At 34.7% G+C, this 23916-nt stretch overlaps 1 protein-coding gene across 3 annotated transcripts in view; it reads right to left on the bottom strand.

Annotated features, from left to right (window-relative positions):
• Rsf1 (remodeling and spacing factor 1) overlaps positions 1 to 23916 on the bottom strand; it is a 154981-nt gene that overhangs the window by 40242 nt on the left and 90823 nt on the right. Inside the window, exons 5-7 of one of the 3 annotated variants that reach the window (XM_074082385.1) lie at positions 22158 to 22312; positions 5678 to 7437; positions 3811 to 4017 (exon numbers count right to left, since the gene is read on the bottom strand). In XM_074082385.1, coding sequence (XP_073938486.1) covers positions 3811 to 4017; positions 5678 to 7437; positions 22158 to 22312 — 2122 coding nt within the window. Of the gene's footprint in view, positions 1 to 3810; positions 4018 to 5668; positions 7438 to 10715; positions 17471 to 22157; positions 22313 to 23916 lie in introns of those variants that run through there. The other 2 variants (XM_074082380.1, XM_074082391.1) reach the window with 2 other exon arrangements.

The following is a 23916-nucleotide window of genomic DNA, read 5'->3' as shown; positions in this document are numbered from 1 at the left end:
AATAAAAAAGTTCTGACAAATAGGGATCTGACATGCCAATTTTCTAAAAATTAAAAAACCCTTTCCTCCAAAAAAACTTAAGAAAATGTTACCAGATTTACCAAAAAAAAACCAAGTCCTTTCTGAACTAGAGTTAGAATCATCTTATGGTATGCTATAAAGATGATAGTAACGTTCTTCATAATGAAGTTTTATAGTTCAAGTATCATAAATTACTCTAGCACATACAGATATTTAAAAACACAAAAGAACTCCCATTTTAATTGTTTTTCAATTATTTATGTGTAAGAAACATTCATGATTCCTTTTACACTGTAAATTCAAACTGACAGAATTGAAGTATGGAAAAGAACTGGAAGTATACTCAGAACCATCACATTCAAAGATTAATAACAATTAGTCTTACAGGTAGGATTTTATTGCTATTTGAGTTTAAGGTGACCAAATCTCTAAAATTTAACATGGTACATTCATGAGTTTTTAATTTAAAAACAACTTTAAAAACAGTTTTAGGTTTATAAAAGATTTGTCAAGATATTACAGTGTTCCCATATACCATCTTCACCCAGCATTCACCAAAGTTAAAATCTTTTTTTTTTTTTGTGGTGGTACTAGGAATTAAATTTAGGCCTCAAGCTTGCTAGGGAAGTGCTCATACTTGGGCACAGCCCTAACACTGGCTTCTTATCCTTAGAACTTATCTATATATTTATTGTTATTTCTTTCCTTTTTTTCACAATACTAGGATTTGAACTTAGGGCCTACACCTTGGGCCACTCTACCAGCCCTTCTATGTGATGGGTTTTTTTTTTAAATAGGGTCTTACAAACTATTTGCCTGGGCTGACTTCGAACCGTGATCCTCCTGATTTCTGTACCCTGAGTAGCTAGGATTACAGGTGTGAGCCACCAGCACCTGGCTATTTGTTAAAGCTCATTCTGGGATGTAGGTATGGCTCAAGTGGTAGAATGGTCTGTCTAGTAAGCATCAGGCCCTGAGCTCAAACCCCAGTATGATTACAAAAAAAAAAAAAAAAAAGTGTAAGGTACTTTCTGACTTTCTGGCATTACAGGATGCTATAGGATATCTTGTATAAAGCCTTAGAATCATCCATTTCTCCAAGAAGCCCTAGTTCCTTTATTGAAGAACAGAATTTAGAAACCAAGATATAGGTATCTCACTGTTCTGTGCTACTGGATATCTCTAATGCTAAGTTCTCTCAGAGGGCAGAGCTAAGAAATATATCTATATCTCTCTATATATTTATATATAGATATCTATCTCTATATCTCTTAATCTCTAGACATACATATATTAAAATAAGCGTAAGCATACTAATATTTCTAGTATTAAGCATTGTAGGAGTCATTCTACTTTTCGTCTTACTAAAAGTATGGACATGGCTTCTATTATGTACATCTTACTTGTTTGGTCTACCTTAGCATACATGTAGTTTCTAAAATTCTAACCCACAGCCTGGAGAGGAAGGGTTAAAAGTGGAAAACCACCTTCTTCCTTTTCTATACAATGCATCACCACTTGATCCCAAAGCCTGAAATTCTGTAAGTTATATTAGTGTTATGCATCACTTATATGACTGATTGCCTAGGTGTATGTAGACTATCCCAGGTACCCATCTGCATGTAACACCATTATTTCTATGATGACATATAATTTAAGTTTAAATAAAAAATTACAAATAAACTTTTAGAATTCAGCTTACTTCTAAAATGAAGATGTCTCTACTCTGTAACAAAAGTAAAAAGCCTCTAAATAAATACAACCATGTAAGATTTCAAGCCTCAGGCGTTTATTTACTTATTTAGGTACTGGAATTTGAACTCAGAGCCCTGAGTTTATTGGGCAGGTACACTACCTCTTAAGCCATGTTCCCAGTACATTTATTTTAATGAAAGCATGTGAAAAATCCCACAGAAGTTCTACATTTACTTGTGAATTTATGCTTTCTGCCATAATCTTGATGTGGACACAGACCATGCTCTTTCTAGCTCAGCAACATATCTTATGCCCCTGGCATAAGAAATCCATAACATTTTGTATCCTCACTTTCTAATGTCTAATTTAGTGTGCCTTCTCCTTGGCACACTAAACAGCAATCAGGTTTTTCCAATTATTAAAAAAAAAAACAGATAAATTAAAATCCTGTGTGTATTTCAAGAATAGTTCAACTTTCCCCTTCTTGTGGTTATCACTGTTTATTCCATTTTACTGCTTATTTCCTCACACTGGTAGCTACTACTGCCTTATGTTAAAATGCATTCTTTTAGTTTAAGGATAAATTTAGAAATGGTAAAGAGAGAACACAAGCACTTCTTGGAAGGCAGAAAAGATTGTTATCTCAAATTTCTCTTTACCACCTCTGCACAAGCATCGCTCTGCATAATTTCAGTATCTATTCTTCTCATACGTAAGTCATTCTCTGTTTCCAACTGAAATCTTTTACTTGATTTTTCAGAAGCTTTAATGATATGATAAACTTTACTGCTTAATTTAGTTTCTAGAAATGATTTTAACAGTAAAGAAGAACAAGTAAAACAGAATTAACTTTAAACCAGCAAATAATACATAAAAGAAAGCATACACAAATTATTAAAATATCCCAGAAGCATTGGTGCTAGTTCCATTTTTTTTTGCAGTACATGGGTCTTAAACTCAGGGTGTTCACCTTGACCCACTCCACCAGCCCTATTTTTGGGAAGGGTTTTTTGAGATAGGGTCTTGCGAACTATTTGCCCGGGCTGGTTTCGAACCATGGTCCATCCTCCTGATCTCTGCCTCCTGAGTAGTTTAGGATTACAGGCGTGAGTCACTGGTGTCTGGCTAATTCCATTTTTGAGAAGCTAACACTGATAAAAAGGACCTGGATCCACATCTGTCGGGCCCCTTGCTCTACCATCACATTACACTGCACTCCAGGAAAAAAAGCCTGCACAACTACCTCTTACGAGGATGCCGAAATGGTTTTGCTCCACATATCCTACACATGAAGAAGGACGTCTTTCTACTTAATAATTGGAGGTCACCTTTAGAATCAAATCTATTCAAAAGAGCAGCAGAGTTGCATAGTATTGGATAAAGTAAGAGTATTTCCTTAAGACACTCACATAAGATGTACAGATTAGGAATTTGTTCTGATGCAAGTTATCTTTGAAGAGTGTACTTCTTGGTAAGAAAGCTCCATATAAATGTAGTACTTACCCTTTTGAATGTATCAGGTTTACAATGTTGTCTTTTTTTTTTTCTCATTTATTCATATGTACATATAATGTTTGGGTCATTTCTCCCCCCTACTCCCTACCCCCTCCCTCTTTCCCCGCCCTATAATGTTGTCTTAAAAATTTTTTTTAACTGCCCATAAAAAATTTAATGTCCAAAAAAAAAATTTAATGTCCAACTAGTTATTACTTCATTTTTAAACAGGAAGGCAATGAAGCCTTCAGGTCTAACTTATTTAAAGCTAGCACTTCAGAAATATTATGATTTAAAAGGAAAGAAGAAAAAAATTTAAAACACAGCAATATTTAAGTAAATTCACTGATTTGTGAGAAGAGATATGGGGTACATCCTCACCAAATAGAGAAAGTATCAATATATAAGCCAAGCAGAAAGTAAAATCCTAACTCTTGACCTTCCTCAAACTGGGAAATAGAAATAAAAGTCACTTATGGAACACAAGCTCTGTAGTATAAAAAATTTCAAATCATGATCAAGCCCAGAAGAATGAGGCTATTCCCAACAACCACAGCATGTTCATAATATGAAAACCACCCTTTCAGACCAGGTACGTACTAGCTCTGGATGGTTTGGAAGGCCACATTTTTTGCATGGTTCATCATCATCTGCTAGGACAGCTTCTTCGCTTTCCTTTCCTTCTTCCTCTTCTGAAGCTGCAGATGACTTTTCACTGTCAGACCCTTCACTTTCATCATTGCTGGAATATTTCCACCGCCCACGTGTTCGAGAACCAGTCCATCGAACTTTGCCTTTGGGTTTTACCTTGTACAAAATTAAAAATTGGAATTCATGTAAGAAGTTTTTTTTTTTTTAACATCTACTGAATACATGATCCTTGTGGAGTATTTAGTCAGAATACAAACAAAAAATGAAAATGGTTACAGTTTCATCACCAGATATAGCGACTATTAAATTCCATTGCTTTTGGGGTTTTAAAAAATGGGATTATAATATAATCATTGTCTTGTAAGTATTTTTCTTAGTCATAAAATATTGACCTAATATCACTATAAATGCCGTAAGAGGGCTGTATTTATCTCACCCCCATTAGACATTTAGGTAGTTGTTTCCCATTTTTTCACTTTCACAAACAATGTATCCCCATTTATAGAAATTTTTATAAACATCTTTGTGGTTAGGATAAATTCCTTGAAGAGGATTCTGGGTCAAAGGCCACGTACACTTTAAAGGCTCTATCAATAATACAAAGATATATTCACAGAGTGTTATGCAAAATTGTGAAGTCTATATTAGAGATGAATTTAAAATTTTAAGTGGGTAAAAGTTCCATATAAAAATTATGACAAAGTTAAAAAATATATTATCCAAACACTACATTTATAATGTTGTCACAGCTATTTATTGCCTTGTTTCTCAATATTTTAACTCGTATTTCACTTCATTCCTATACTGTGGATCTCTAGCAAAGAACAAAATAATCGTAACAGAAGAAAAAACATTTTTAAAAGAATTAAAAATTCAGTATTTCAGGGAACAAAGAACTACTTACAATGAAAAACTAATTATTTCAATAAATTAAAAACAAAAATAGCATTTTTAATTACAACAAATTTTCATCAACTAGCCAAAGACTTGGAAAAGATTTGCTTAAAGAGGGTCACAGAAAACAGGATTCTGAATTCTAAAACTAACGATAAGATGGGGACAACAGGCACTATGACACACTGGTAATGAGTGTATGATGGTATATTAATAGGGCCTTTCTGAAGGGCAGTGTGGCAATATCTATTAAAATATATAACACACATGCCCCTTGACCCAGCAATTCCAATTCTAGGAGTCTATTCTAGAGAAATACTCACTCATGTCCAAAAGGATCTTCAAAATGCAGCATTGCCTGTAATAGTGAAAAATTGGAAACAACCTAAATGTCAATTAATAAGGGAGTAATTAAATCAACTGAGGTATATCCACACTATGAAATGCTATGTGGCCACTAACAAACTAAAGGTAGACTACATCGCCTGGCATGGAAAAATACAGAGACACGTTGTTAAGTGAAAATTTCACAGAAAAATGAACAGATTTGATCCAATTTATTTTGAAATGAATAGATAATATGTTTTTAAACATGTACATGAAGGCATACCCCAAACTGTTAATAGTGGTTAGGGGGAATTGTCATTTTATAATCCTATACGTTGGTTATTACTTGAATAGTTCATAAAAAGAACATATTCCTAATACTGCCTATAACCAGAAGTTTAAAAGATAACAAGACTATCTTTTACATTATCTTCAGATTAATATGTGAAGATAACTACTGAGAAAAGATAAAGGAAGATGTTATTTTTAGTTGTCTTTAAATGCCTGTTTTAGCCGAAAGAAAAAATTATAAACATCTAGATCCAAATATTTCTAATTAAAATTTAAAACTCAGTAGAAGTTTTACCTTGCTTACTTTAGAATTTGTATCCTTCTCCATTTTTTTTAAATTTTCTTTTTTGTCTGTTTTTTGCAAAGCTGCTGACTCTTCTTCCACTTCATCTTCTCCTTCTCTTTTTTTATCAGCTTTTTGATCTCTGATCTCAGCCACTTTTGCTGTGGGTCTAGATATTCTTGGAGATCTTCTTAAAGTACGACCAATATTTGTTTTCTCTTCTTCTTTTTCTGTCTTCTCTTGCTTGCTTTCTGGTTCTAGAATTTGGGGGGGACAATCGGGCTTCTTCTTCCGACTAGATATCCTAATTGTTAATTTGATGCCTTCTTTCTGCCTTTCAGAGGTTATCTCTGTATTTTCTGAGCCAGTACTTTCTTCTTCAGGAACCAACTTATATTTAAATTTGCTTTTTTGCATAGAACCTTTTGTCTCAGAAGAGTCTTCTACGCCAGAAGTCTGGGCATTGTCCAGATTATCCATTTCCACCATCATGGACTCAGAATCCTCTTTTAGAACTTCTGAGTCTGCTTTGTCCAGGGACTGAGCTTCAACAGACCTTGTTGTTTCTACCCCTTCTTTTTCTGACATTAGTTTCTCACTGTGGCCAGTCATTTTAGATGGTGGGGAAGTTTCAGCTGCTTCAGGGGAGCTGGACTTCTCTGATTCTAGGGTACTCTTTGGAACTTCCTCTGGTATTGGACTCAACCTTTGCATGTCCTTATCAAGAAAAGTCTTTTTAGACTTCTCTATCTTTTCAAGACATTCTATGATTGGTGGGCAGTTATCGTTCTTACTTTTAGGGGACTTTTCTTCAATAATCATGGTACAGGATTCAGTGGCAGACAAAACAGTTTTTAAAGAGAGATCCTTTGCTATCCCAGAAGACTCAAGGGAAGTTTCCATTTTTGGAGGATCAGGTTCCTGTGACTGCCCTTTCTGATTGTGGGTCTCTGAGACTGACAAGGAACACTCTGCACCTTTCCCTAAAAGGACCACTTCTTTCTCAAGCTCACTTATTTTTATGCTTGTTATGACAGAGTTGAAGCACTCTGCTCCATTTCCCTCCATGATGACATTTCTGTCCTTAGAGGGGCTATTAGAGGTATCTTCCTTTGTATCATAAAACTTTGTCTCTGTTTGTTCTGTTTTAAAATTTGGAGTTATCTTTTCATCACTGACTTCTCCATTTACCAGTTGTTTCCCTTCATTACTCAAGGAAGTGATGGTAGAGATCCTTTTACAAGTTTCTTCCTCTAGTTTTATTTCATCTTTTAAAAACTCTTTTGTTGGAGTAACTGATTTACACAAAGGTCCTTTGACTGGACTGTCAAAGTCATCACTTAGTTTAATTTCTCTCTTTTTTAGTGGTATCTTGGCCTGCTGGTCATTTTTAAGTTTCTCAGTTTCTTCAGTAGATTTCTCTGTAATGTCTTGAGAAGATCTGATGTTGCCACCAAATTCTAGCCGCTCAGGTTCCTGTGCCCCAAGCTTCTCCATGCTGCCTTTGATATCTTTGGGATCTGCCTTGCATTCCTTCACTTCAACTTTAACAGGTTTGACATTTTCCTTGAAAGAATCATTTTCTTCTTTAATAATCTTTTTTCCCTCATTTTCCAGCAAAGATTTTTCAAGCTTTACTATGACTGGCAGTTTCACAAGTTCCTTTTCATCTTCTTTTTCAATTTTCACAGCAGTTTCTTCTCGAATACTGGCTGTAGAATGGTTTACTGAATCTACTGGCAGCTCATCACCTTTTGTCTTTTCATTTTCCTTCTGTTTCTCTAAAAACCAGAAAAAGTTTAATTACATGAATATAAGCTTTTAAGACTAAAAAATACAAAATACTTAATATCTACATGTCTGCTTCTTAAAAGAGGTGACTTTTGTCATTGGGTATTTTGACAAAAGAAACCTGACAATAAAGAAGATAAAATTTGTCAAGCACAACTTCCAGATATTAAAAAACTATTATTTAAAAAGCTATTTTTTAGAAAAACTCATGTTTCTGCCTTTTACTTTTAACCTCAGTCTTCTCAATGAAATGCAAATATTTATACAGCTCAAATAATTTATTCAAGCTCAAGGGATAGCTCAAAATCATGAAATAAAAAATGCCACATAAAACAATTTCAAAGATAATTTTCGGCTGTTTTATAAACTGGTAATTGTTCTCCTTTGAAAGCTACTGAGCACTTCATTTCACTAAAGTGACATGAGCACAACAGCAGGAAAATGAAAAAGAGAAAAGAAAAGAAAAATGCCTATAGCTGTATTACCCAGAGGTCATCACTAGTAATGCTTTAGTTATTTCCTCCTGGCCTTTTTTACTTTTCACAAGGTTGGGGTCATGTTGCCTTAAGTTCTACATCGAAACACTGGTGCTTTCTTATGGTGTTAATTGCCCTTTTCAAAAATCAAAATTCATAATTACGCAACATTCCTCAATGTAGCTGTACTACAATTTACTTTATCAAATGTCATTACTGAACATTTAAGAAGTTAGTATTTTAGACTATTTAGTTTTATCTGCCATTTCCTCTTCTTACGTTATTGACTATGTATTTTCAACTTGTATGGAATGCCTAGCAGTGCATGTCTAAACATAAACAAAAGCTGCACACAGCTCGATCTCTGAATAGGTTACAGAATTGCACTGGTGATCTGAACAGTGTTTTGTGAACCCACCACTACATTTCAGTACATTTTCTATCCCTTCACTTTATCTTCGCAAGTAAAGGATCTCAATTCTAAACAAAGCTTTAACAAGATAAGAGTTTCTTTTTAAAAAATTTTGCAAAGATCCTTACTGATAACCCAGAGTTATGATATATTTCAAAGGGACATAAATGGGATGGGAAGGGCTTTTTTTTTTTTTTAAATGAGAGCTGGGGGAGTGGCTCAAATGGTAGAGCACCTGCCTAGCAGACGTAAGGCCCCTGAGTTCAAATCCCAGTTTCACCACCTCACAAAAAAAAAGAGAAAAAGAATTCAATAGTTCATTAAAAAGTGAGTGTTTTCACTACAAGCTTCCTTTTTTACGTCTAATCATGTTGCAAATAAAAAAGTCAAATAGAGCCTGCGATTGGACCATCCTTTTGGTGCTAAACCATTTAGAGATAATGGGATTATCTAATTTATCTGTCTTCCCTTTCCCACTAATAAAATAGGTTTAGTAAATTCTCATTCACTGAGTTTGGTTAGTATATCAGGAAAACTAATTAAATGAACATTTTAATAGTTAAAACTTAGATCACTATCTTTAAAATTAATTGAGAATTAATACTCAACTTTACTGAACACAATTTAGTGTTTCTTCTATGTTTATGGTCCAACAAGCATCTAAAGATTTAATATTGACTATGACCCATGGTAAAAGTAACAGTACATTTTTATTTGGGTTAAATACTGATTTTGGTTTAAGTAACAACATAACGAAATGAAATAAGGAATGACATTAGATGCAGGAATCTCAAATTCACTAATCCTAATTCAGCTAGTGGTGTACCTTTCTATATGTCATAAACTCTTTGATTCTAGTTCTTCATCTGGACTAAGTAACCTCAACCTCCACTCATCACTGGTGGTTTGTTTTTGTTGTTTTTTGTGGATTTCGTTGTTTTTTAAGGATTGAAAACAGTGCTGCAATAAGCACTTGAGCTGTACCCTAACCCTTTTCTTTTTACTTTGTTTTTGAGTTAGGGTCTCAAACTTTGTCCAGGTTGATCTTGAATTTACAATCCTCCAGCCTCTTGAAGTAACTGGGAGTAAAGACATGCACCACCAACTTCATTGGTTTCATTGGTGTTATATCTCTTATTCCCCAAATAGTAAATAACTGGAAGTTTTGGTTCAGTTCTTTTTTTTTTTTTTCCTCGCTTTGTTTTGATCTGTTTTGTTTGGAGCTCACTATGTAGCTCAGGCTGGCCTCAAACAACTGATCTACCTCAGCCTAATGAATGCCTCACACAGCTGGCTCAATTCCTTTAAGATAAAACTATGACATTATTACTCTCGCTCCCCTATATTACATGGGCATATCTAAAGGAGAAGAATCAAACAATATGAAATTTTAAAACCACTATGATAATTAGTCATTTAGTTATAAAACCATCTCCCCAAGGTTTGTCAAAAGGAGATTATAAAAAAGGATATAAATGAGTTTGAGAGGCATGAAATTTGAAGCAATAAAACTAAAGGAAAAACTCACTTCAAAAATCACAGTGCAGCTGGGCACTGACAGCTCATGCCTATAACCCTAGGTACTTGGAAGGCTGAGATCAGGAGGACCAAGGTTTGAAGCTAGCCCAGAAAAATAGTTTGCAAGACCCCATCTCCCAAATAACCAAAGCGAAATGAACTGGAGGTGTGTCTCAAATGGTAAAGCATGAAACCCTGAGCTCAAACCCCAGTCCTATCAAATTAAAAAAAAGAAAAGAAACTTATCTTCTGTAGGTTTTACTTTATTATCACAATTATTGTTATTATTACTATTATTTGGCAGTACTTGGGTTTGAACTCAGAGCCTCATACTTGCTAGATAAGTACTCTACCACTTAGCCACTCCGACAGCTGACAGAGATTTTAAAATGCTTTCTTAACCACCCACAGCAGAATCAGTTTAACAAAAACAATGAACGTGCCACATAAATTAACAGTGGAAACTATGTAATGTTTCCAGTGGCTGACCCAACATCTAATCTCCTCTTCTTTCTTAATAACGTAACTCTGATTGTATTAAGGAAGGTGCTTGCCTCCTGGAACACCTTACAGCTATGGGTCATATGATCCAGTTATGATCAATCAGATTTGTGAGGAAGGCAGGAATAAGACAGGATTCAGCTGATTGGAGTCTTTTCCCTCTTTCCCTTTCTTATGTCTACATACTGCACACAATATCCAGAGAAGCAATTGTCACATGATAAAAACAGCAGACGAGGAAAGTTTCTTGATGCATTCATGAAGTTACCATATTATACCTAGACTTATTACTTGGCCTTTTATTACAGGCAAAAAAGAAAGAAATTAAAAAGTCAATTGCAATCCTTTCCAATATACATACCTTTCACTTTTTGCTTCCTATTCATGCTCCTTTCCCATACAAAACTTTCTCCATCCATTTAATATATTTTGGACTTGTCATCTTTTGGTTGATAAAAGGACAAATAATCCCTGATAATGTTTTAGTTTCTTTATAATTCTCCTCTTTTATGTTGAGACATGAAAAATTTCAAAATAGTATGGTGGTTTCAGACTCTACTAAAATCTTATTTATCTACAGTGAGAATGCAAATTAACACAAATACTATACAGAGAAATTTGGAATATCTGTTCTAAAGCTTGGAGAAACATACTGCATTACTCAGCAATTCTATCTCTAGAGTATACTTACAACTCTATATACATGAGAAAAATACATACATGAATATTTAAATAACCTAAATATCTCACAAATAAAGGAATGGATAAACAACCACCATATGGTGATTAAAATGAAAGAAACAATTTTATAGGGTTCAATATAGATCTCAAAAACAAAATGAGTTAGAAAAGCAACTTGTAAAAGAACAGGCACAATATGATATAATTTGTAGAAAAGTTATAAATCACACAAACTAATGCTCTGGTTTTTTTTTTTCCTTGGCAGTACTGGGGCTTGAACTCAGGACCTCACGCTTGCTAGGCAGGTGCTCTATTACCTGAGCCACTCCACCATCTCTAATGCTTTGTATGGATGTAGCCATATGTAGCAAAATCATAAATGTATGGAAATGATTCAGAGAATTGTAGTTGGTCCTAGAAAAGGAAAGAGGAGGAATGGGATAGAAAATGAAAAGGAAGTACTATATAACATTTAAAAAAACAAAACAAAAGCAAACACTGGAAAACCACTGAGAACACTGAGCTGGGTACCTAAGCGTTTCAGCCTGTTTCCCGTTTATTTGATTAACTCATTGAAAGTTAAGAAGCTCATGAGTCAGACAAAGCTTATTTGCTCTCATGTCACCTCCACATTGGCCAGCTGTGCGACCTCAGGAAGATCATCTGAACTTTCTAATACAAACAACTGTTTCTCACGGAGTAGCTGTGAGGATTTTAAAAAAGTGAAACATGTGAAGCACTTTTACACCACAACGAGGAGGTATTATTAATTACCTACCCCCGTTCTTACAACAAACTTTAGCCACATCAGAAAATTCAGGGTTTCCCACAGCTGCTGTCAGCAGTTTTCCTCTGCTAACTTGGCCTATAAAGCCCCTGCTATTCTTTAGCTTGTAGTGTCCATCATTTTTCTAGCTGTAAAACAGCTGAGTATCAGTGATGATCTCTTTGGGTTATTCATGATTGCAAACTATACTGCATTAAGGCTTTCAGAGTGCCACGAGGCAAGCATTCAATGCTAACTGATGTAATTAATAATCTATTACTGGCAAAATTTTACATTCTTCAAGTCAGTGAAAATATCACTCCATTTCATGGCAATTTTATTAACTGATTTTTTTTCTCTATAAACAATTATTATTATTGTTGTTGTTTAAGACAGGGTCTTACTATGTAGCCCAGGCTGGCCTCAAACGGGCAATCCTCCTACCTTACCTTGCAAACGTTGGGATTACAGGAATGGGCTAGGAATAGACTTTTATAAAGCACTTATTATCCAGAATTGTAATTATTTATTTATAAATCTATCCTATGGGACAAAACCACGGATTATTCACTTGCAGGAGACTCAATTATCTGCTGATTAAATTAAATAAACTGAAATGGCAACAAACTAGCCTAAATGCTGACAAACAACATCAATACTTTAAAATGTTTTGTTAGCAGCAGGAATTCTTTTTGTGCAGATTATGAAATAATATTAATTGAAAATTCTTTTATAAGCCTATATGACCAACTTACAAAGTGACATTTGGCAAGGGCACAGCACCTTTAATAGATGTAAGGTACATTACATTCAAAGACTAATAAATTTTGTAAAAGACAAAAGTAAAGATCTCAAAAGAGCCAGGCACTTGTAGCTCATACCAGTTATTTGAGAGGCTGAGAAAGGAAGGATCATGGTTTGAGGTCACCCTGGACAAACAGTTCTCAAGACCCCATCTCTAAAAAAATGAAAGTAAAATGGGCTGAAGGTGTGGTTCAAGCGATAGAGTGCCTGTTTTGAAAGCACGAATCCCTGAGTTAAAACTCCAGGCCCACCAAAAAAAATAAGATAAAAAATAAAGATCTCAAAAGAAAATGAGCTATGGATATCAAGCAACAACTCAGTGGTTGAAATGTTCAAACTCACTGGTAATCAAAGAAATTAAAATTCAAACAATGAAATTTTTAATCAAACCAACTAGCAAAGTATTTTTTAGTGATAATATTCAGAGCTTCTGTCTACGGTGAAAAGAATATGCTTAATATACTCATAGTGTTGGTACAAACTACTATACCTACTCAATAACAAATATTTACTGATTGCTGTACACCTGGAACTTTCTTCTTGAAGGAATAAAAACATGAAAAAATTCTCAAAGTACAATGTTAAGTGCAAAAAGTTTGATATAAAACTATCATGTGATCTCAATTCAAATAAACACATAAATCAGTAATCATGGCTAAAATAAAGACTAGAAAGAAATAGAACACAATGGTAATAACAGGGCTGCCTGCTGGTCACAGGATAATGATTAAGTTTTACTTTTTACTTTATATCTAAATAATAAGCAACACAATTTAGGGTGAACAATATCCTGGTTTTCCTAGGACAAGTGATTGCTTACGACATGGGGCATCAGTACTAAACCCGAACATTCCTATATACCAGGATAAATGTTTACACCATTCCCATTCATATTGAACTTTAATTAAAATTAAGCAAATAGTTATTTTTACAATAGCACTGCTGCATTTATTTGTAACCACAGCCTCTCATTTAATACATCAGGCAGGTAAAGTACACTGAACATTTTGCAAGATGCCAATTGGGGCTTAAGGAGAAAATTACAGCACAGCAATGCAAATCTAATCTGGTCCAAAAGCATCCCTTCAGATCCAGAACACATTAATTCAGTTAACTTTGATATAACTTTTATCAATATATATTCAGAATTAATTAGCAGGCACAATGAACCTACTATAAGCAGAGCTCTACATCAGGTGATGATGTGTATGAAAAGTAACAAAATTAGTATAATAAATTCATGGTTACCAGTTATCCCTGATACACTGACACTGCCTAATCACCTTACTATTTTCTTTAGCAACAACTGTTTCAATCTTCTTCCTTATCCTTAAACCTCCATTTTCTCTGCCATGTCCATATTTTCAGGCGATTCTACCTTCAGCTTCACAGAGAAAACAGAAGCCATGAGGTAGCAGCTCCTTCTCATCACCAGACCTATAAACTTGCTCCTGTAAAAACAGAGATGCCTATTTTAAGCTAAGGCAAATGAATCCACTGTGTTTTGGATCTCATCTCCTCCAGCCTACTCAGGAGGAGATTTTAAGCACAGTGTCATCATCACACTTATTTTAATGAGATCTCACTGGCTGCAGTATTGAGCATAAACGATGAAGAACAGCAACAAGAACGCTTAGCATATTACTGGGAGAGAATTAAGGATAAAAGCTCTTCAAGACCATCCCATTTATTCAGATTAAAAACCAAAATTCTGAATAAACTTAAGGAAAGTCCTATACAATCTGCATATCTCTTTGCCCCCCTATTTAGCCTCTGATCTCATTTCATCCTATATCCCAATACCCCACACTCATTCAGCTTCGGCAGCATTGCTTGCAGGGGCCATCAAACTTATTCCATAAAGGGTCAGAGTAAGTAATGTAATCTTTGCAAGCCATATTGTCCGTCACAATTCTAAACTGTACTTTTGTAGTGTAAAAATAGTCATCAACATTAGATATTAAATGAATAAATAAAATGTAAGGAACAAGCCGGATGTGGTAATGTATGCTATTCTGGATGCTGAGGAGAGAGGATCACTTGAGCCCACGGGTATGGGCAACAAAGTGCAACAATGGCTCAAAATTTTATAAATGAATTAATTAATAAAACAGGCTTGTTTTGTTAACAAATCTGGCCTATCTGGCTTAGTCTCCTGATTTTTGCCATAATGTACTATTAGGACGTGCTCCTACTTTGTGGTCTTAAATTTGTTTTTATCTGCTTAAAAATCATTTTCTCAGTTATCTGCATAACTTGTTCTCTCAGATTCTTTAGGTATTTACTCAAGGGTTATCTTTTCAGTGAATCCCATCCTAGGGCTATAACCTAAAATTATACTCACCCTCTTTCTCCAAATTATTTGCCCTCTACAGCTTCTTATCACTACCTGTACTACTGTATACTACTATAAATATATATACATAGTACATATATGTATTAAATCTAAGCATAATATATATTTTATTAATCTTGCTACTGTCTGATTCATACTAACATATTAGCACCATAAAGGCAAAAATGTGTTTCTTAGTCACAGCTGTAGTTCCAGTACCAAGAATGTACAGCATGTACTAAATATTTGCCGATTAGAATGTATTATAGGTAAATATCATGTGTGTCTAAAGAGGAATATATTCCTCCAACTGAATTTTGCTTGCCAAAAAACTTTTCACCATTTTGAAAATGTTAGACAGATTTTAGTCTCCAAAAGTGGCTCAAGCTGGGCGCTGGTGGCTCACACCTCTAATTCTAGCTACTCAGGAGACAGAGATCAGGAAAATCACGGTTTGAAGCCAGCATGGGCAGTTTGAGAGACCCAATCTCAAAAATACCTAACACAAAAGAGGGCTGGTGGAGTGGCTCAAAGTGTAGGTCCTGAGTTGAAGTCCCAGTACCGCAAAAAAAAAAAAAAAAAAAAAAAAAAAAGTGGCTCAAAACAACTTAATGATCTGTCACATTTGTTGCCAATAATATATTTACCATGAACAGGAGGATATCCCATTGCACTTAAATATGTAACTGCTAAATCTGGCTTCTTTCAAAGCCATATTTTTTTGGCTTTACTAAATTCAACATAGAAAAAGTTTTTGATAACACAGGTAATTATCCTTCTCTTAAGAATATATAGCTGTACATCATCATATTCCAAAACAAATCTCCTCAAATTTTCATTTTGTCTCTGCTCTTTTCAGTCTCCTTATCAGGTGTCTTTTCCATTAACCGTCATAGTTCTTATTGTTATACGTGATAACATGTGATGGAATAATTGTGGTTTTCTTCCTAACTCCATTTAATATACTGAATCCCTAACCCCAATGGGACTGTATCTAGAGACAGAGTCTTTGAGGAGCTAACTACAGTTAAACAAAGTCATAAGAGTGGGACCCTAACATGACAGGACTGGTGTCCTCATAAAATTAGAGGAAGACACAGACTACTTTCTTTCTGTATGCACAGAGAAGAAGCTGAGGGCAGACACAGCGAGAAGTGGCAATCTGTAAGTCAGGAAAATGGCACTCAACAAAAATGTAATCTTGTAGCTCCAAAACTGAGAAAATTAATTTCTGCTTTTTAAACCACTCAGTCTTTCTGAGGTATTGTCTTATGGCAGTCTGGAAAGTCTAAAATATTAAATTTATTATTTGCCATGTTGAATTTAAGGTTTATATCATATACTTAGTGGCCAAAGAAAGATGATCAGTAGATTTCTTTATCTATTACAATTATAATGATTTTCTTCTCTTCTGCAAACAATTAGCCTCTCCCATTTTTTTTGTCATATGTAGAATTCTTGGCTTACCTTTGTTTTCTTCAATATTTATAAACACATGAACATAACTATTTTATTTTCACATTAACTGTGCTATAAGAAAAACAAAATGTAAAGCACAAGGCTAAACACCTGGGTATTTAATTCAGTGATAGAGCAATTACCTAGCATGCCTGAGGCCCTTGTTTTGATCCATAGACCACCAAAACAAAACAAAACAAAACTCCATATATTCCCAGAAAAATTTATACAAGAATATTCACAGCTGCATTATTCATATTATATAGTCATAAAGTGTCAACCCAAATGTCCATCAAGTGATAAACAAAATGTGATATACACCCACAAATGAGTATTATTCATCCGTAAAGAGGAATGACATACTAATACATTCTATGTACGGATGAATCTCGAACACATTAAGTGAAAGCAGCTAGAAAAGTATAATACTGTATCATTCTACCTATATGAAATGTGCAGAAGAGGCAAATCCATAGAGACAGAAAGCAGATTAATGGCTTCTAGGCATGGGAGAAGGAAGAAATGTAAGTGGCTACTAAATGGGTACAGAATTTCTTTGTGGGTTGATAGAAATGTTCTAGAATTAGGTAGTGGTTATGGTTACACAACACAATGAATATATTAAAACACAGTGAATTGTAAATGTCAAAAAGACTAATTTTTCTTAGCCTTCTTAAAATAAAGCAACACTATTCAAAACAAAATAAACGTATTTTTGGGCAAAATCTGCAAGGTGCCAGTCTGCAAATTCTATTTTTTTACTACAGATTCTTAAATGATACTTCCTATCTGCTTACACATAAAGGCAGAAGATTATCATTGCAAAAACTAACAAAAGAACAGAAATTTTCTAAGTTACTAAGGAAAAAAAAAAAAAACAACAATGAAATTAAAGATTAGCTGAGTTTCAGTCAACTTTGTTTTTCCCAGAAAAGTTTCTTTTTAAGATTTGGTATCTTCTAACTTAGAATGGTTTCTATTATAGAATGAAAATGTGTATTAAATGCCATGATGTTCATAAGCATAGTAACTTCCAGGCAGTATACCACCAAAAGTGATACACTGAATCTTCAACAGCCATAAAAGGGTATAAAACTCACTTGAGTATCTGTCATACTTTGAGAATAATAATTCAGTACATATTTGCACCAGGCTTAAAGTTTGCTGTTTACTGTTGAAGATTCAGTGTATCACTTTTGGTGGTATACTACCTGGAAGTTACTCTGCTTATGAACATCATGGCATTTAATACACATTTTCATTCTAAGTTAGAAGATACCAAATCTTAAAAAGAAACTTTTCTGGGAAAAACAAAGTTGACTGAAATCCTATCTTCTTGATCCCCTTTTTTCAGCCCATCTAGAACTGAGAGTAATAAAAACAACAAACCAGAATCACATCTTTTTGGTTTTTCCATAGAACAGACCACGATGACTACACCTGAGAGGACAGTGGAAGAGATAGTAAGACTTTGGGGGCAGCATCGAAAGTGCACAGGACTCTTGACACAGACCACATCAGATGGAATGCTGAGACAGCCACTAACAGGCTGTGTGACCTAGGAAAGTTACTTCAATCACTCTTTGTCTTATTTCCCTCATCTGAAAAAGGAGAAATAATAATGTATAGTAGTAACTCCTTACACAAGGTTTCACTTTCTATGGCTTTAGTTACCCATAGTCAAGTACAGTCCTAAAAGAAGAAAGGTGGTATGGTACAGTAAGATATTTTGAGAGAAAAGAGAAACACAGAATATAGTCACATAAATTTTACTACAGTATAGTTATAATTGTTTTATTGTTGTTATTGTTAATCTCTTTATTGTACCTAATTTAGAAATCAAACTTTATCTCTATAGGAAAAAACATAGTATATTCATGGCTTCTGAATCCATTGTGGACCTCCGAATATATACTCTAAGGATAAGGGGAACCTACTACAATGATATCTACTAATAGGGTTTGTTGTGAAGACTATGTGAGTTAATATATGTAAATTTAAGCACTTCTGAATAATATTAGCACATAGAAAATGACATATGGGTTAGTTTTTTAGCCACTATAGTATAGCTTTAGTACAAAACAATTATAGTCTGCTTTTTTTTTTAATAGAATTCCCCTTCCTAAAACTACGATTAATACATGGAAAGTACACAATAAATATTTGTTGAATGAATAAGAAACCTTTTGTTGGGGATTACTTGCTTCAGTCCTGGAATTCAATACCAGCCTAGACAACACAATGAAACTCCATCTCAAAACAAACGTGTTTTTTTTAATAGAAATATTTTGTAGTTTACACCTTTAATCCTATCTATCTAGGAGGCTAAGAAAGGAGGATCACAGTTTGAAGCCAGCCTGGGCAAATAGTATGTGTGATTGTCTCTAAAATAACCAGAGCAAAAGAGATTAGAATGTGTGGCTCAAGCAGTAGAGCACCTGCTTTGCAAGCACAAATCCCTGAGTTCAAACCCCAGTCCTGCCACAAAAAAAAGAAAGAAATATTTTGTTGTTAGAGTAAGAGAAGCACAAAAGCACTATTTATTTTCTGCAGTGGTTGGATTGAACCCAGAGCCTCCCATTTCACGCTTCCTGCTGTAGTGCACCACCACTTCCAGCTTTTTTTATTTCCCTCTGTTTTGATGGGGTCTCACAAACTTTTCTGCCCAGGCTGGCCTAAAGCCACAATTTTCCCCATTTCAGATTCCTGTGTAGACAGGATGACAGACATGCACCACCATACCCAGAAACTGGTTGAGATGGGTTCTTGTGGATTTTTTTTCCTGGGCTGGCATTGAACCATGATCCTCTGCATCTTAGCCCACCAGGTAGCTAATATAGGCATGAACCATGGGCACTAGGTTCTAGTTTTGATTTTAATTGTGTAAGGAAATAGGAAAGTGCATGAATAAATGAACAAACTGAATAACTAAATGAATAAAAATTAAGTTCAAATCAAGAATTAGTCCTTAGTAAAGTCTAGAAATTCAATAGAATGTTAAGACAACTTTAAAATTACTACACTTTACTAAAGCAGTCTAAGAATTTAATTTTAATATATCAAATTTTCAAATCAGAAAGATGGATTAAAAATAAACCACTACTGTTATCTGAGATCATGTAAACAATTGTGAAAGGAGGGCAGAAGGAAGAATTTGGGCTAACAGTAATGCCTAACACATAGGAACATTGTTTCAAGGGAAAGGTTTCATTGTTTGTTTTCAAGCAATGCTTCCTGCATATATGGATTCTTTATGAATTGTTCCTTCAAAACATCGAATAAAGAAAGAACACAAGTGGGTGCTGGTGCCTCACACCTGTAATTCTAGCTACTCAGGAGGCAGAGATCGGGTAGATCATGGTTCAAAGACAGCCCTGGAAATAGTTGGCGAGACCCTATCTTGAAAGTGCTCAGCACAAAAAAAAGGGCTAGGTGAGTTGCTCAAGTGGTAGAGCCCCTGCCTAACAAGCATGTGGTCCTGAGTTCAAACTCCAGTACCACCAAAAAAAGAACACAACGTTTTTAGGTTTGAATCAACACAGTAGAGGCAAATTAAAAACCTCTAGTGGAACAATACACAATAGGAAAACAAATTCCTTCCCCTGTCATTAAAAGATTTGTTATTAACGACAATTATTAATTAAAAGGTATCAACAAAAATTTCAGTTGGTTTCTCTCCTGGAGAGAACACTTGGTCTGTCTTTCCAGAAAGATAGGGATTTTATCTGCCTAATTAAGCAAATTAGAAAATTCAATAAGGACTGGAAGTGTGTCTCAATGGACAAAGTGATTGCCTACCAAGTGCAAGACCCTGAGTTCAAACCCCAGTATCACCAAAACAAACAAAAATATTCAATCCCAAATCAGGTCTAATAATAATTATCATGGACTTAAGAGTTTGCAAAAAAAAAAAAAAACCACAAAAAAACCCCCCAAAAAAAACTACCAGCAACAGTAATACTCCAATCAAAAATGGACAGGCTACACACACAGCTACTTGGGAGGCTGAAGCAGTAACACAGGGAGTGTCTCTCTCTCTCTTTCTCTCTCTCTCTCTCTCTCTCTCTCTCTCTCTCTCTCTCTCACACACACACACACACACACACACACACACACACACACACAGGACTTGAATACACATTTTCCAAGGAAGATATATGAACGGCCAATAAGCACTTGAAAAGATGTTCAACACCCTTAGTCATTCGGAACTAATGACTCTAATGAGATACCACTTCACACCCAGTAGGAGGGCTGTGATCAAAAACCCAGAAAATAACAAGTGCTGGCAAGAATGTGAAGAAACTGGAGTTCTTGTGTATGTTCAAAAAAATCAAACATAGTTATTTATTACCATATGATCCAGCAATTCAACTCTGGGTATGTACCTAATAGGGAAAGCAGGGATTCAAAGATATTTGTACACCCATAACCACAGCAGGATTATTCACAATAGACAAAAGGCAGAAGCACTCAAATGTCCACTGATGGATGAACTCAAGAACAAAATGTGGTTTACACATATAATGAATATTGTTCATTCTTAAAAACAAAGGAAATTCTGACACATGCAACAATGTGAATGAATGTGATGTGAAATAAGCCAGTCAGGGAAGGACTTGGTACCTGTGAAGTACGGTTCCTAGTGGTCAAATTCTCAGACAGACAGTAGATGCCAGAAGTTGAAAGGAGGAGAAAATGGGGTGGCAGTAACACATTTGAAGTTTCAGTTAGAGAAGAAGAAAAAAAAGTTCTGGAGATAGATGGCAGTGGTTGAAACATAGTATGAGTATTTTAACGTGCCATAGAACCATACACTTCAAAATGCTAAAAATGGCCGGGGATGATGGCTCACATCTGTAATTCCAGCTACTCAAGAGATGGAGAAGGGGAGGTTCACAGTTTGAGGCCAGCCCAGGAAAATAAAGTTATCAAGCCCTATCTAAACCAATTGATTGGTGAGTGCCTGCCATCCTAGCAACATAGAAAATGTGATTAGGAGGATCACGGTCCAGTCAGGCCTGGGTGCAAATGTTTAAATGGCATCCCCAAAACAGCTAAAGCACAAAGGGCTAAAGTGTGTCTCAAGTGGTAGAGAACTTGCCTAGCAAATATGTGGCTCTAACTTCCACTAATACCACCAAAAAAAGCTTCAACTGGGCAATTCTATGTATGTATATTTTTCCACAAAAACTTCCCTAAATGTCTTAACATTCTTTGTGTGTGCATGTGTGTGTAGTACTAGGGTTTGAATTCAGGGATCTAACACCTGAGCCACAATGCCCACCCTTTTTGCTTTAGCTATTTTTTTTTTTTTTAAAGGATCTCACTTTTATGCAGGGCTGGCTTGGAAAACAATCCTCCTATTAATGCTTCCCACCCAGCAGGGATGACACGTATACATCACCACACTGGTTGAGATGGGATCTTGCAAACTTTTTGCAGTCTGGCCTTGAAACATGATCTTCCTTATCTCCATCTTCTGAGTTAGGTAGGATTATAGGTTTGAGCCATCAAATCTGGCTATATATGTCTTAGCTTTCTTAAATTAGAAAAAGATAATGATTTATATTAGATTTATATTTTTAATGTGTTAAAAAGAATAAATATAATTTTTTGCCTATGTTCTTCTTCAAATAAAAAGCCCTTTTTAGGAAGGTTTTCAATTTTTCAAATTGAGATGAAAATGCATGATTATATAGTTAGGTATAAGAGTAGAAGAAGATAGAAGAGATACAAAAGAAAACACACAAAAAAACCTTGTTTAGGTGTTTCTTCCTCTTTTTTAGTCTCCTCATCCTCTAAGGTGGGACTTTCCCGGGAAGAGTTGTCTTGTTGGCTAGAGTTTTTCAATAGTACAGGATCAATTTGTGCTTTCAGGAGTGCAAGAGTCTCAGCCAACTCGTTTCGATTTCTAAACAAGGGAAAAAACAAGACAGCATAAAAATTTTTCTTCTACTCTAAAGAGCTTTCTGAGTAATACCTATTGGAGATTAAAATGATAAAAAGAAAAATACATTAAGAGAATCCAAAATACTGGTACGGCTAGTCCTAATTGACCCAAAATTCTGAAAATAAGTATTAAGAAAGAGTACATATTAAAACATACTACTCAGCACAGGGAAATCTTAGATTATTCTCCTTAATGATTGTCACAGGAATGCAGCTCTCCAGTTGAAAACAAAAACTACGAATAACACTAAACAAAATCAAAGTCTGATCACTTTGAAAAGTACTATGTCATCCCTAAGGAGATAAAAATCAATGTAAAATGAAGTTTTTTTAACAAAATAATTCAAGTTCTTGATTCATTTGGAAGTAACTCTTCTGTCTTAAATAGATAATTTGATATTATTATAAAATTATTATCTATAACTGAATAATGATGGCAAAAAGTCTGCTCTAATAACACAATTCAAAATTTAGTTACTGATTTTCTTTTGCCAGTTATAACTTCTAACTACAACATGGGAATTCAGTTTGATTCAACAACACCAGAAAATTCCCAATAAATAAGATTCTAATCTATAAATCCTTTAAAAAATTTATTAGCATGTACTAATTGTACACAAAGGTTTCATTGTGCTATTTCTATACATGCAGATAACGTACTTTAATCAAATTTACCCTGTTACTCTTTCTGTTTGCCCTTCTTCCCATTTTAAATAATTTTTAATGGCTATTATTATTCTATTTTTATATCTGCATATCTAATCTATAAATTCTTTATGTTTATTCACAAAACTGGCAGTGAAGTATGATTAATTTATATTCTATTTACAAGTAAGGAAAGTCCCTTGGGTATTTTTCCTGCTTAGACAAGGGGTATGAAATGAATATTAAAAGCTGACCCTGTTCGTTCCCTAGCATCTCCACCAAAAAATAAAAAAATAAAAAATAAATAAAAGCTAACCTTGCACCAAGAGGTATGAAACTTGATTCTGGATCTACAACTAAGCTGCTTGACAAGATGACTTCCTCCCTGTTCCCATAGAACTGTGTATACAACTCTAATTCAATGTTTTCCTTCTATCATCACAATATGTTCACTATCCTATCCCTTAACAGTTCCATGCTAGCTACACTATATTGCTTGAGCATGCTCTGTGTGACTAAGCTCTTTAAAAATACTTAGCAAATCAATGAAATCATTGCTCCCATCTAGATGGCTATATGCCCCTAGACAAATCACACACACGTTCAATACCCATTGCAATGCCTGGGACCAGAAGTGTCCAAAACTTCAAATTTTTTCAAATTTTGGAATATTTGCATATTCATAATGATATGTCTTAGGGAAGTAAACACAAAATTCATTTGTATATCTTACATACCTTATATATACAACCTAAAGGTAACTTTATATAGTATTTTGTTGTGCTTTTAATTTTTTGAGACAGGGTCTCAGTATATAGCCAAAGCTGGCTTTAAACTTGCAATCTTCCTACTTCATTCCTTTGTTCCTCCTGAGTGTCAGGCTTACACATTATTTTTTAAATAATTTTCCCCATAAAATAA

This window comes from Castor canadensis, chromosome 1, assembly GCF_047511655.1.
Source record: "Castor canadensis chromosome 1, mCasCan1.hap1v2, whole genome shotgun sequence".
NCBI classification, from domain to species: domain Eukaryota; kingdom Metazoa; phylum Chordata; class Mammalia; order Rodentia; family Castoridae; genus Castor; species Castor canadensis.
The sequence above is the reverse complement of the archived record's forward strand: the minus strand, read 5'-3'. Positions and strand labels throughout refer to the sequence as shown.